Genomic DNA, 13,284 nt, shown 5'->3' on the forward strand with positions numbered 1-13,284 from the left:
CTTTGAGCCTTAGACTCCGTACTTGACTTTACCCTATAGATATGTAAAATCCCCATAATGTAATAAGTGAAGAAAACTGAAAGCTGCCTATTCCTCCTAGCAGCCCAATGCTCTGAACTACAAACAGCTAGCTTTTAATTTTATTCTGCTTGTATAGTTGTTATTCATAGCACTAAGCCTCAGACATCTGGTAAGATACTTGGTTTTGTGTATTTCTTTTCTGTGTACCAAAGTTTATACCATTTTTCCAGTTTTAAAACCTCTAATATTTCACTTCTGTGTTTTTGTTGGTTTACTTATTATAAGTAATTCTGAACTCTGAAGGTGCTAAGCATCTCCAGAATCCATTGACTTCAACCACTGGAGTTAAGGTTTCTCAACATGCATGACAAACAAAGTGTTTATATTCTAGTGTTCTCTCATTCTAATGTTTTCTGTATTTTAACTCATTTTTCTAAAATTTTCTTTTAGGAAATGCTCCACAGCTTGGGTGGGATTGAAAACCTAGCTCAGGTAGAGTTCCTCACAGTAGCTTTGTCCATTATGTTGTATGTCAGTTAATTACGATTAGAATGAAGTACACTGTAAAAAGCAGTATACATATATTATTGGTTTATGGAAAGAAGCGAGACTGTTCCTGTTTCCACATAAGCAGTTGGTGTGGTTTTTTTCACTAGTGTGCAAAGCAACTGTCCTTATAATCTAGCAGAATTAACCCAGGAGTTTTAGGAAGCTTAACAAATGCTTCCTGAAGTGGGAGGATGAGAAAAGTCAGCACAATTGGTTCAGTCAAAAGTAACTGTAGACTTTGGAGGAAGATGGGTAAAGTCACCTTGACTTTTTAAAGGTGAAAGCAATAGTGATAAAATGTTGAACAGGTTTAAATGTGGGGACTACAGTACTTTTGCATTATAAAACATTATTGATAACTGACTGCTGTGTTATTGCTCTGTGTTAATACTGCTTTAGTCCTGGGTTTTTAATACTTGTTTATCAGTGCCAAGTTATCAGTGAGATATGACATATCTTGAATATCTTTGAAATTGTTGCAAGTTTTCTTTCTAGAAAAAAACCCATTTTTTTATAACAAATGTACCTTTCTAGAATGCAGTCATAATTTGTTAATGTTTATGGACCACCTGTATTTCAAAGAACCAATGGTGTGCTATGAGCCCTTTGGTCAGACAGTCACCCATTTGAAACATCCCTAAAGTTGCAGGAGTTAAAGATTATTAGTTTCTAATCGATATAGTTCCCACAGGAACTGCTTGGTGTTTTCCAGTGTCTCATGTTAGCCAACTTTTTTGTGGAGCTTGCAAAGTGCAACGGGCTGCTGAGATGCTGGCAACATCTGCAAGTGAAGTCCTCAGTGGCAGGAATCCAATTTGTATAATTGATAATCATTTTTACTATGCGTGTGTTGCTGGCATAGAGAGTTTTAAAAGTCAAGAGATGCAATTTTTATGATTTCTGAACTTCTGGGGAACTTAATATTTTGTGTCCTTTGAAGCAACATAAGATAAGTGTTAAATGCGTTTCCAGCACTCTGAAATGCATTTTGAAAAAATGTATAGCTGAGGTTTTCAAAAATCCCTCAGAAATTCGGAGGTGGTGGTAATTCCAAGATTAATTGTGCATCCAAATCTTCTTGCCAAATCACAAGTCTAAAGTCCTCCATTAGATCATTTTATACATCATTAAAAACATATTTTTCATTTTTTGGGGCAGTTTCGGATAAAAAACAGTTCTCATTTTAAAGTGTTTTAGGGTGTTTTAGTAGAAAACACTAATAAAATTGTTATTACCAGTATTACTTTGCATAGTAGTATCCTCCTCATGTGACTTTTCTTTCTAAATTATGCATTGCTCCTGTAGTTCTAGACTTCCTGTATCATCTGCTTGAAACTGCTATAGTTTCCCTGTACAGTGTTCTGGAAATTTCAAAATGCCACCATATGTTAAAACATATATATAAGTAATGCCAAGAATCATATAATGATTCGTGTGTACTAAGAAACATTACATCCTTGTGATAATTCTCATTTCCTGGAAAAATATGTTTGACCAGGAGGTTAGCAGGTTTATTTAAAAAGGTTAACCAGCATTTCCCACCAGTTGCCTGTGTCCAAAAAACCCCCAAACAAAACCCAAAGCCAAAATCCCCCCTGGAGTTGTGTAGGTTTGGTAGACTCTGAGCCTGTCAGCTGTGTGGACTGAAGATCCATCTGGCTGTTCCAAACGGTGGCCTATAGCGGGTGGATACGGAGGGAAAAGTTTGACGGTAGAAACCACGTGTTGTGGTAATTTCCCAGAAAAGTCTTATCAATCTCTAGCAGCTTGCAAAGAAGGGAGTTTTGGCCCTGGAAGTAGGGTCGTTGTATTTGGTAGTCTTCAGCTGATCATCTTGTTGTGGAATTTTACACTTACTTTTTGAATTCTTACACTTCCAAGTTCTGTTCCCTGACAAGTTTTATAGCAGATGTACGCGGGATGTTGCAGGCTTATCTTTTTCGTGAGGCAGACGCGCCACCTGCAGGCTATTTCTGTGCATAACACTCTAGGTTTATGAATTAAAACCTTTTTTTAACGGTGTCCTTTATTCCCACCCCCCCACCCACCCCCCCCAACTTGTAGCATATGGAAACAGTAGCAAACGGCTATCTTGATTATGGAGAAGAGCACTATAATGTGGACAAGTTGGTCAACATGACATGTAAGTGTTAGAGCTAATAACATACATTATAAGGGCACTTAAATTTTTTTATGTGGGGCTTGAAATGTTTAAAATACTTCAGATGGTCATTAAGTAAGATATTGCTAGATTCATTGCAGGCATTATCACACAGGTAAATACTGAAATTGCTGTGGAAAAGTACATCTTGGTTTTGTACATAAGTAATATTTCTTTAAGAAATTAATACCTCTATGCACTTGAAATCAGAGTATTGAAATGAGCTAGTCATGGCTGAAAGAACTTAACCAGTGTTTTGCTTTATTATAGTAAAATGAAAAATACTAAGTGATAAAGCTTCAATTTGTGTGACTTCCTTTGTTCCATAGACATTTTCCAAAAGCTTGCTGGTATTAAAGATCAAAGAGAATGGGTTACAGCAAGTGGAGCACATAAAGTAAGTGCTTTCTAAAATTGCTAATTATAACCAATTAGCTACTTAACTAAATGACTTTTGCTTTTCAGATTTCATCTAGGTGGGAGTAAATTCCTTACCTTGTCAAGCTTGTAAAATAAGGTAATCTAAGACAATCTCAGTTCTGTGTTTTTTGTGGATGGAGTGACGCATCACTCCTAAGAGAAGTGCAGCAATGTGTTCGTTGGTATAAAACAGCAATTTAACAGAGTTTGATAGTAAATGTGACAGTGGTTTAACAAGATTTGATGGCAAGGCACATTTGAGGACAGAGGACAGGGTTAGGCAAAACTGTCAGAGACCCTCCCATTGAGTCATGAGGTTCAGAAAGGACCCCCTTGAGTTCTAAACTCCTTCTCAGAGGGGTCTTCAGGCATGGCTAGGTCCAGACTTATTCTCAAACTTGGTCAATGGTTTGTATCTAAAGGATTATATGTGCACAATCAATCCTTTATACCACTTAGCTAAGATTTCAAAGTTTATCATGCTGTTAATCACTTACCAAGAATCTGTTGCAGCAAGGAATCTCTCAGTCTTGAGTAGTAATCTTGAGAGGTGTCTCTACTCAAGGGGACATGCTGGCATGCAGCCTACCACCGTGCAGGAGAGTTCAATGGGCGCTGGGCTGTCCCCTATTTATGGAGTAAGATAATTGACTCGTCATATTTGCATACCGACTACAGAAATTAGCTTCTTTCAAACTTGGCTTGAGTCGGACCTTGACTAGCATTGTTAGGTGGGTGCATTGTTCAAATTAGACCTTGGCTAGCATGTTGTTATCTGTCTCCCCCAAATCCACTTTGAGTTGGATACAGCCATGACGATCAGACTCAGATGCATCTGCATCGGTTAGGACTGCCACTGGTGGTATTCACTTCAGCATGTTATGGAAATAAAGAACAAGTCTGGGGGGGAGGAGCACACTGCCACAGTGTTTTACCCATGTATTAGTAGTATCATAAAAATTATTTCTTGCATGTAAGTTAATTGGCCTGCTGCATGGTTATTGGTTGTTTGAGATAAATAGGTCTTATATGTTTGGAATAAATTAATTCATATAAAAATTAGTACTCATGTGTACACTGTCCTGAGCTACATGTTACTATGATATGAACTGTTTCATATAATTTGTTAAAATAAATATATATTTGTTTTTTAAAAATAAATTTCTGCTATGATTTTTCACTTATAAAGTATTCTGTGTCTAAACAAAACGGTATCAACTTAGACAGTGACAACCAAGACATCCTTGCTATACATTACTGTCAGTCTAAGGATTTTTTTGCTGATTTGCGGCCAAACTGAGAAACAGTAGAGATCATGACCAGTATAGGTAGTGCTTTGTGGTTCTGTTGTGCTGTAGTAAAACAGTGGCAATTATATTGGATAGTATCAGACAACATTATTTTAGAGAATCTAGACATATAGGAAATTTACATCAGTTGCTGGGTTAATGGCTGGACTCTAAAGGTCTTTTCCAACCTAAACGGTTCTATGATTCACTGACAGAATATATGCAGGGCCTTAGAGTTACATACCGTGTTGTTTAAATATAAGCTGAAAATTAACTTTTTGCTTTAGTAAGCCTTGACTTAGAGATCTGAAGCATTTTACATGGAACAGATTTTTACAGTGATATATTGTTGGACCAGATGCTTTAGCAGTCAGGAGAGATGCCAGTTGCAGTTTGAGAAGAAACATCCTTGCTTGTCCTAAGACTGGGTGTAGTCAAAGACTTTCAGTGTATATTTATGTGTACTTTAGATGTACCTAAGACTTAGTGTAAGGGTTTGGTATCTTAATTTTGACTTTTCAATAAATAACTCTATGTATGTTTGAGTTGTAAAAGAAAATCATATAATTTATATTTATTTATCTTGTTTTTTGTTTCATTTTCCAGACCTTAGTAAATTTGTTATCTGCCAGAGACAGCAATGTGCTTTTGGGTGCCCTCCTTGCTCTGACTAGCCTAGCAGAAAGGTAAGTTCGACTTAATGTGCTGTAGTTCACAATAAGTGTTTTAATGTCACCTCTTGACACAATATTAAAACTGCCATTTATGAGGAAGCCTTCTTTTTTTCAAAATGAGGCCTTGTTCTGTGGAAGTCTATGAAGTGTGCTTAATTTTATGTTGAAGCAGTAGAAACTAAGTAGAAACTTTAGTCCTTGCAGCAGAGTTCTTGCTCATGTGAAGAACTTTGCAGGACTAGAGTCATAGAACGTCTCTTTGCAATCCCTGTGCAGTGCAGGCTTCTGGAATTCTTACTGGCTTCCTGCATATAAAAGCCTTTTGTGCTGAGCTTAATGTGACAGTGCCTCACAATAACCAGTAAGAATATCGTTCAGTGTAGTAAATAGTGAATGCATACACTCAAATCCATTCATATGTATCTTCTCTTCGCTAATGACAGTTTTAAATAAAAACAAGACTTTTTCCCTGGTGTGGAGGGGGGAAAAAAGGAAAAGACAATATTTTTCATCCTTGATAGTTTTATAGAAGAAAAGCTACTGCTTCTACATTATTGTTGCTGACTTCCAGACTTGTATAACAATTAAATGAAAAACTCTAAGGAAAATTACAAAACTGAAGAGAATAGATATGATTCCTTGAGATCAGTAGAGATTTATTTACTAAGATTTTTCTGAATTTTCGCTTTTCCCAAATTTCTTTCATTCTATTTCAGTTTTTTTTTTTTTAATATCAGTATTAATTTAAATGATATTATACATATATTTTCAACTTCCATTTAACTTTTTTCACAGAATTAAGTGTCTTACATTTGGACTGGGCAAGAAAGTGGAGTATGTTACAAATATGGAAATCGTGGTTCATTCTAAAAATGTACCTAATTTGCTTAATTTCTAGTAAGAAACAAATTAAATAATTTGTGTATTTACTTTTATGTATTCATGTTTACTTTTTTTTTGTAATGGGAAAATTGGAAATTGTTGCACTGTCACTCTTATTCATGTTTACTTTTTTTTTGTAATGGGAAAATTGGAAATTGTTGCACTGTCACTCTTGACCCAGCATATTTTTGTGGCTTTAAATATTTGTGTGCACAACATGATATTATTACTTAAGATTTGAGAAGAAAATAATTGGTCAAATGTGTAAGGAGGGAGGCTAAAGAGCAATGTGGTTTTTTCATATAATTTAACTTGATATAAATGCCAGGAATAATCAATTTGTAGTCCAGAATGTAGGGAGAAGATAAGTGAACTCACCATTGTTGAGAACTTGCTGGTGATATTACATGAATACGATTTGCTTTCTAAAAGGTGAGACTTTGCTTGTAGATCAATTGTGTTAAAATATATTTTGACTTTTTCATTTAGGGATGTGTTTTATTTAGAGGAAATAGATAATGTACCACTTTATATACTTGAAGTAAAGTTCTGACGCCTATGTATTTTCAGTCAGATACTGACAGAGCAAAATCTTTTCTACTAGTTTTGTTGTAAGCTATTCTTCTATCTTCACTGATGGCCTATAGTGCAATGCAAATAAATTGCAATGTTACGTAACAGTGGTATCTGTTACGGTAACATTGCAATTGGATTGTATGAAAGTGATAGCAATTGCTTTTCTTGGTGCATCTCCTCTTTGTTCCTGGCAGACTTGAGTGGTTAGATGGAGAACACACTGAACTCTGGCAGTTCCTGGGATGCCCAAAATAAACGAGTAAAAAACTGCAAGATATACAACTGTTGTAGTTTATGCCAGAGGCTGGGTCAGACCCCACATCCCTTCAATAAGAAAATCGTAAAGGTTCCTTCAGTTCTTTAAATGTCCTTTCATCTCAGCTAAAACTCCTACATAAGCATAGTATATCTGCATTTCAGTAAGAAACCAAAAGATTCTTAAATTTGATATTATGTCATTTTTCCTATTGCATTTTAAATACTGAAGAGATTTTTTTTAAAATGTCATGTTTAATTATTTCACACATGTAAATTACTTTATGTATAACTAAAGATAAAGAAATTGAATATACCAAAAATTTGTGTTTAGTTTCTGGATTTAAAATTATTTTGATTATCCGTAAACCAAAGTTTGTTATAAAAACTGGAATTTGAATGTAGACAGGAAGCTGATGAAGATCAGTGCTAGTTAAGAATAGTATTAAATTCAGATAGGAGTCTGAATTCATATGTTTCATGAAACATGTGCAGCTTTTTTTCTTCAAGTAGAAATGGAAATCCCTAGTTGTATTTTCTATGGAAAGTCCACCTTAATTGGGGTGAAGTTATTGTCTTCATTCTTTTATTATCTTTATTGTCTTCATTCAATTATTATCTTGTATAAACCTTTTAAATGATATATCCAAACTCATTTTAAACATAATATTCAAACAATACTAGAGAAGAATCACTATTATTTGTGGAATTACTCTAATTCCACAGATGGGATTTACCAGTTCGTGCAGTCAGTACTACTTGTAGTACTAATGCCATTAAAAAGAAAGTGGTACCACAGATGACTGCAGTCCCTATGGCCACCTCCATCCTGGCTGCGAATGCTTGGCTGCCTATACTGGCAGTGAAACTCAATGTAGTTATAATTTCATCCCTTGTAAGAATGTGCATCTCCTCCTTCTTTTCCATTTTTTTTTTCTTTTTTTAAATGATGACTTTAACCAGTTTACAGTGACTTTAAGCAATTTCCTTTAACTTCTTTTTTTTATAGGACATCTCTGCTTGTTCTTAAATGTTTGCTGTGTTTTTTCCCCTTTGCTAACTGACAATAGAAAGTAATGATGGAGTTATTATTAAAATTTCTTGCTGAATTTTTTTTTTAGGGTCACAGCAGAGTTGCTACGTCTCCTCTGTGCGGAGTCACAAGTTAAAGAGCAAGTAAAAATGTATGAAGGAGTTCCAGTCTTGCTCAGTTTGCTCCATTCTGATCATATCAAACTTCTATGGAGTATAGTTTGGATTCTGGTACAGGTTTGTGAAGATCCTGACACTAGTGTGGAAATCCGGATTTGGGGTGGAATCAAGCAGCTCCTTCATATATTACAAGGGTAGGTTTTTGGTCCTCAAGATTGTGGCAATTATATGAGACTGTTTCATATTTTAAAATGTATTTGATCAAGCCCTGTTTTATTAAATAGCATCTTTGGTTTTGTTCAGCTGTATGTGATGTCTGCAGAAATTGAAAGGCTATTTAGAACATAATGAATAAGTATTTTTTTTCCAGCAATGCATATTTCATTTTTTCAGTGTATAAACTAATGAATAAATATGTCATTACTGTCTGCTTAGTTTCCCTGTTAATCAGACACATATTCAGTGAGCTAGAATTGTGAATATAATTGATGAACATGGGAAAGGAATTTTCTGTTTAAAGGCTTGTTTGCTTTTTCAAAATTTCAGAAATGGTTAACAAAGATATGTTAAGCTATTTTTTTACACTGCAATTCCAACTCCCCCCTGCCCCCAGGGAAAGAATTCTTGTTTCTGATCGGTCTTCAGTTGGAAGTTTATCTAGTGCAAATGCAGCAGGGAGAATCCATTGTCTTCATTTGTCAGATGGTTTGAGTCCTGATGAGATGCAAGAAAACACTTTTTCACTTCAAGCAGGTAGGTTAATAAGACCTAATCCTCTGTTATGTGTTTACTTACACTTGCATTAAAAGGATTAAAAATATTTCCAGACTGAAATTGTGAATTTTTATACCTGCTTTAGGGAGTAGGAATACTGAATCAACTGTGTTTATTTCTAAATGTGCAATACCAGCACATATTTTCAAAAAGCACACTTTTTTTCAGAAAGAAGCAAAGGATAAAGTGTTAAGTACATGGGAATCATACACATTTCTTCCACGTGTAAAAATTTCTCAAACATACATGTATTTTTTTTTAATTTTGCTTTTAGCCTGAGATTATTTTTCTTTGATCATATTTTCCCCTCTATTCAAATTTACTATGGTAGATCAATCATGAATTGATTATGATGGAACTCTTTCAAAGTGCTATTTTAAAGACTATCAGTCAGGTAAGGATTCCTCAGTAGTTATGGAGAGAATCCCTTTTAGAGATTTCTCAGTAACACATCGACTATCCATTCTGATCCTCCTTCTGGAGGATCATGTCTTTTTTTCCAGTGACTATAGAAGGACAATGCAAAATATCCTTACTAGGATTACATGAGCCTTTACAGTATCTTCCTGAAAGCTGTATCATAATACATATGTGTTTTTGAATACTTCATCATGAATGTTACCTCTGAAGAGCTGGTAATGTGAAATCAATTGCAGTACCAAAAGCATTGCCAGCATGGAGCTTATTTCTGTGTTACTTCTGCCCTCCCTAAGGACTCCTACAAAAGAGTAAGCACTGAACTTACAGAGGTCTTTTTTAGTTCTGACTGAATACTTGCTTGTATTTCTAGCCTTCTGTATCGGGTGTAGGTACAGTGGTTTTTTAGCAGGGGGCCTGCAGGGGTGGCCTCTGTGTAAGGGATTGCTCAGTGCTGCACACAGCTGGTTCCAGCTGGCTCCACAACAGAGATCATCCAGTGCTGGCCAAAGCTATGCCCATCAGCAAAGTCAGTGGTGCATCTGTGAAAACACCGTTAAGAAAAGGCAAAACTGCTGAGTTGAACAGAGGAGAGGGGAAAAAAGCCCCACAACACAGGGTAAGAAACAGCAGTGCAAACAGCAAGGTCAGAGAAGAAGGAGAGGGAGAATGTGCTTTAGGCACCAGAGCAGAGATTCCCTTGCAGCCCGTGAGAGAGACCTCAGTGGAGCACGTATTCATGCTGCAGCATGTGTAGAGGACCCACACCGGAGCAGGGGAAAAGTGTGAGGAGAAAGGAGCTGCGGAGTGGAACTGTCATGTACTGACTGTAACCCTCATCTACCAGATCCAGGCAGAGGAGTTGGGAGGGAATGAGTGAAGATGAGTCTGGGGTGAAAAAATGGTTGAGGTGGGGAGAAGGTGTGTTTTGATTGTTTGCCTTTGGATTTTTGTTATCAAATTTATTTAAATTGGCAATAAATTAGATTAATTTTTCCAAAGTCAAGTCTGTTGGTGAGCAATCTCCCTGTCCTGACCTATGAGTTTTTCCATCCTGTTTTCTCCCTCTGTCCTGTTAGGGAGGGGAAGTGAATGAGCAGCTGGATGGTCCTTAGCTAAGGTTAACCCACCACGCTATCTGAATATATTTATGGATCTGACCCTAAATGTTTGCATCTGAATTTTGATTCTAGCTTGTTGTGCTGCAATTACTGAACTGGTGCTCAATGAGACTAATGCTTACCAAGTTGTACAGGTAGGAAGACTTTATTTAGTTATACAAGGCGTTATAATTTTACTTTATTGTTCCTATTTGTCACCATCATTTAGTTAAAAAAACAAAATGCATTTGAAAGAGATTGGAAAATATGTGTTTCTATAATTTCAGCATGTTTGTTTCTTTATACATTTACACACAGAGACATTGACACAAAAATATCAGCATACGTATCTAGTTGTCGGAATGTAAACTGCTTTATTCAGACAAGGTTCATTTTGGTTGGCATCTCTTGCCATATTCAAAATAGGATCGTAAATAAGAGTAATCATGACATTAACTTAGAAATACAGAACCTGAATTTCATGAAGTTTATTAAAACAAACTCTGTACACCTTAATACTGGCATGCTGTTGTTTTCACAAACAATTTTCTCTTTTCCTCAGAGTTCGTTATTTCTAAGATAACTTCCTGGCATTCCATCCCCAGGATTGTGTTTCTAAAATGCATTTTTAAATGTAATATTTAAATCAGCTAGAATCAATGTTTCTGAAAACCATTCTTAAAATTCCAGACACAGTCAGCTACACAAATGTTTAGGATATTAATACCAGCTAAAAGCTGTAGCCAGCTCTTATACTTTGAATGTTAAGTCAGTCATCAAAGCCTTCAAGTTAGCTTAAAGCCCAAGCAGAGGTATTTCTAGAGGGACTGAGAGAACAGAGAGTGTTAAATTTTACTGGGAAAGAATTGTGTGTGTTTCAAAACTATTGGTTAAGAGGAAAGGAATGGAAGTAAGTCTAGAAGAAGTTACTTTTTATGCATCTTAAGCACTAAAATGGTCAATAAGCAATGCTGATTTAGACAACTTTTTATCCAAACAATGTAACTGCAGACATTTTAGGCTGACTCTGGTTTCATCAAAATAAAATACCGCATATTTGAATTAGATATATTTTGAAAACAGCGTAACTTTTGGAGGACCTGGGAAATGATAGGATGGTTCTAATGTACTGCAGTACTTTAGCAGTGCATGATAACTGTGGTTATCAGTAAGTTGCTTAAAAATTGATGGGATGATGTGTAGGCTGGGAAAAGGTGTTTCAGACTTCTTCCCCCACTCATCCTGTTAAAGGACCATGACCTCTCCCTTTGTTAAAACACCAGCTAATGTTCCCCTTTCAGATCAGGACACAGCTTTAAGCATGTTCATTTCAGCTGGAGTTTCGCCCTACAACAGCCTCTTTCATTTTAAATCCTACTTCCTCTGTGCTGATACAGTTTTGAGATTTGCTTGGTGAACAAGATGAAGGAACTCAGGTTTAAAACAGACAGAAGAAGATTTGCAGCTCTTTCAGTTATGTGCTGAGAAAGTCAATCTAAGTGACCTCTAAAGGTTTATCTCATTCAGTGGTAAAAGTCTTGGTTCAGGCAGCTGAGAACCATTTGATTCTGCTGTAGCTGCCCTCTACCTGTCCATCCTGTGTCCTTGTCTCAACAGTAGCAGTCTGCAGCCAGTCTGCTAGCAGGCCAGAATGTGTTTATGACTAAGACTTTATCTCAACCCTACCTTCATGAACAGTTTAAGAAAACATGTCAGGAACTGCAGCAGAGCCTCTGCAGAACTGGCACATACTCCCTGCAACTCTGCTGGAGAGTAGTCTCCAACAGGAAGCATGTCAAGTAACTGGGAGCAGTAGTGGAACTAAATCTACCAGAGTCCATCTATCAAACCAATATGATGGATACATTAGGTTACATAAAAATGGAAACTGAAACACAGTATGATTTTCACAAAATACTGCTGATGGCACAGATATACTTCTCAGGCTATCACTTCTGGTGTTGCTCTAGTTTATATTTATTGTGATTGGATTTTTGATTCCTGACAATTTATAATAGCCACATGGTGACAGGGGATCTGTTGCTGCCATTTCACCTTTAGAGATTGAAGCATTGCTTTAGTATCTGTTTGCAAGCTCTTTGTGGTATCAGTTTAAATATAACAATGATTTAATTCATATGTACATTTAAGTCATTTGAGCTTATAATTTAGGTGTGCAGTAGGATGTTAAGAATTTGTCAGTTGGTATTAGCTTCTGATTTATCTGAACAATGGATTTTATTTGTGTTTTCTGTGCAAAGGAGTGCTAATCTTTCTCTGTTTCCAGGCAAATGGCATATATACAATAGCCAAGCTGATTTTACCAAACAATGAAAGGAATGATGAAAAAGCTAATTTATTACAGGTAAGTCCCTTTATTATCGTTGTGCATAGAAAGCCCCAAACAGTCTTAAGAATTTTTTATGATTTTGAAGTTTATTTGAAAATGCAGTAAAAAAATATTACTTATAAGGGGGAAAAAAACCCCACCAGAACAAAATGAGGAGTAACAAACGGCTCAGGAACTAAAAGTTAAATAATGACTCTATTTCTGGTATTCTGTTCTGATCTACTTTGTTTCTGACACCTCATACAGTGTAAAGGAAAGTGAATATTTTTCTTGTGATAATCTTTCCTCCACTTTTTCAGGCTGCCCAGCATCACATCTTCTTTTTAGTGCCTCAGTCTTCATTGAAATTCACTATAGATTTGAGACTGTACTAATATCTGCTTTTTTCTGGAGCATCTTACTGTGGCTGTTAAAATACAGGAAAACATCACATGAAGTAGAGCAAATCTAAATGTAGGATAAATGTAGAGCTAATAAGCATAGAATGGCTCTTGGTTTTGCATGTTAATACCCCCATAAATATACTGGTTTCAGTCAACTTAGGCTAAAAGTTATCAGAGCAATTATCTGGTAGCTGTTCTCCAGAATCTATGAAATAGTGTTGGCGTCTCTAAGCTGTAGGAGAGTAGTGCTTTGGGGTTCAGGGATGAACCCGCTGCTGCTG

The 13,284-nt window shown here is 36.1% G+C and overlaps 1 protein-coding gene across 6 annotated transcripts in view; it reads left to right on the plus strand.

Annotated features, from left to right (window-relative positions):
• The window catches only part of NEK10 (NIMA related kinase 10), a 115,910-nt gene that overhangs the window by 11,154 nt on the left and 91,472 nt on the right, over positions 1-13,284 (plus strand). For 5 of the 6 annotated variants that reach the window (XR_005827290.1, XM_040589436.1, XM_040589434.1 and 2 more), the window contains exons 7-15: positions 472-513; positions 2,635-2,713; positions 3,061-3,128; positions 5,047-5,126; positions 6,342-6,428; positions 7,949-8,173; positions 8,593-8,732; positions 10,364-10,425; positions 12,558-12,635. Coding sequence is in view for 5 of the 6 variants with exons in the window: in XM_040589436.1 (XP_040445370.1) it covers positions 472-513; positions 2,635-2,713; positions 3,061-3,128; positions 5,047-5,126; positions 6,342-6,428; positions 7,949-8,173; positions 8,593-8,732; positions 10,364-10,425; positions 12,558-12,635 (861 nt within the window). In the remaining variant the exon portion in view is untranslated. The remainder of the gene's footprint in view (positions 1-471; positions 514-2,634; positions 2,714-3,060; positions 3,129-5,046; positions 5,127-6,341; positions 6,429-7,948; positions 8,174-8,592; positions 8,733-10,363; positions 10,426-12,557; positions 12,636-13,284) is intronic. The other variant, XM_040589433.1, reaches the window with a different exon arrangement.

Source organism: Falco naumanni, chromosome 4 (genome assembly GCF_017639655.2).
Source record: "Falco naumanni isolate bFalNau1 chromosome 4, bFalNau1.pat, whole genome shotgun sequence".
In the NCBI taxonomy this organism is placed as follows: Eukaryota; Metazoa; Chordata; class Aves; order Falconiformes; family Falconidae; genus Falco; species Falco naumanni.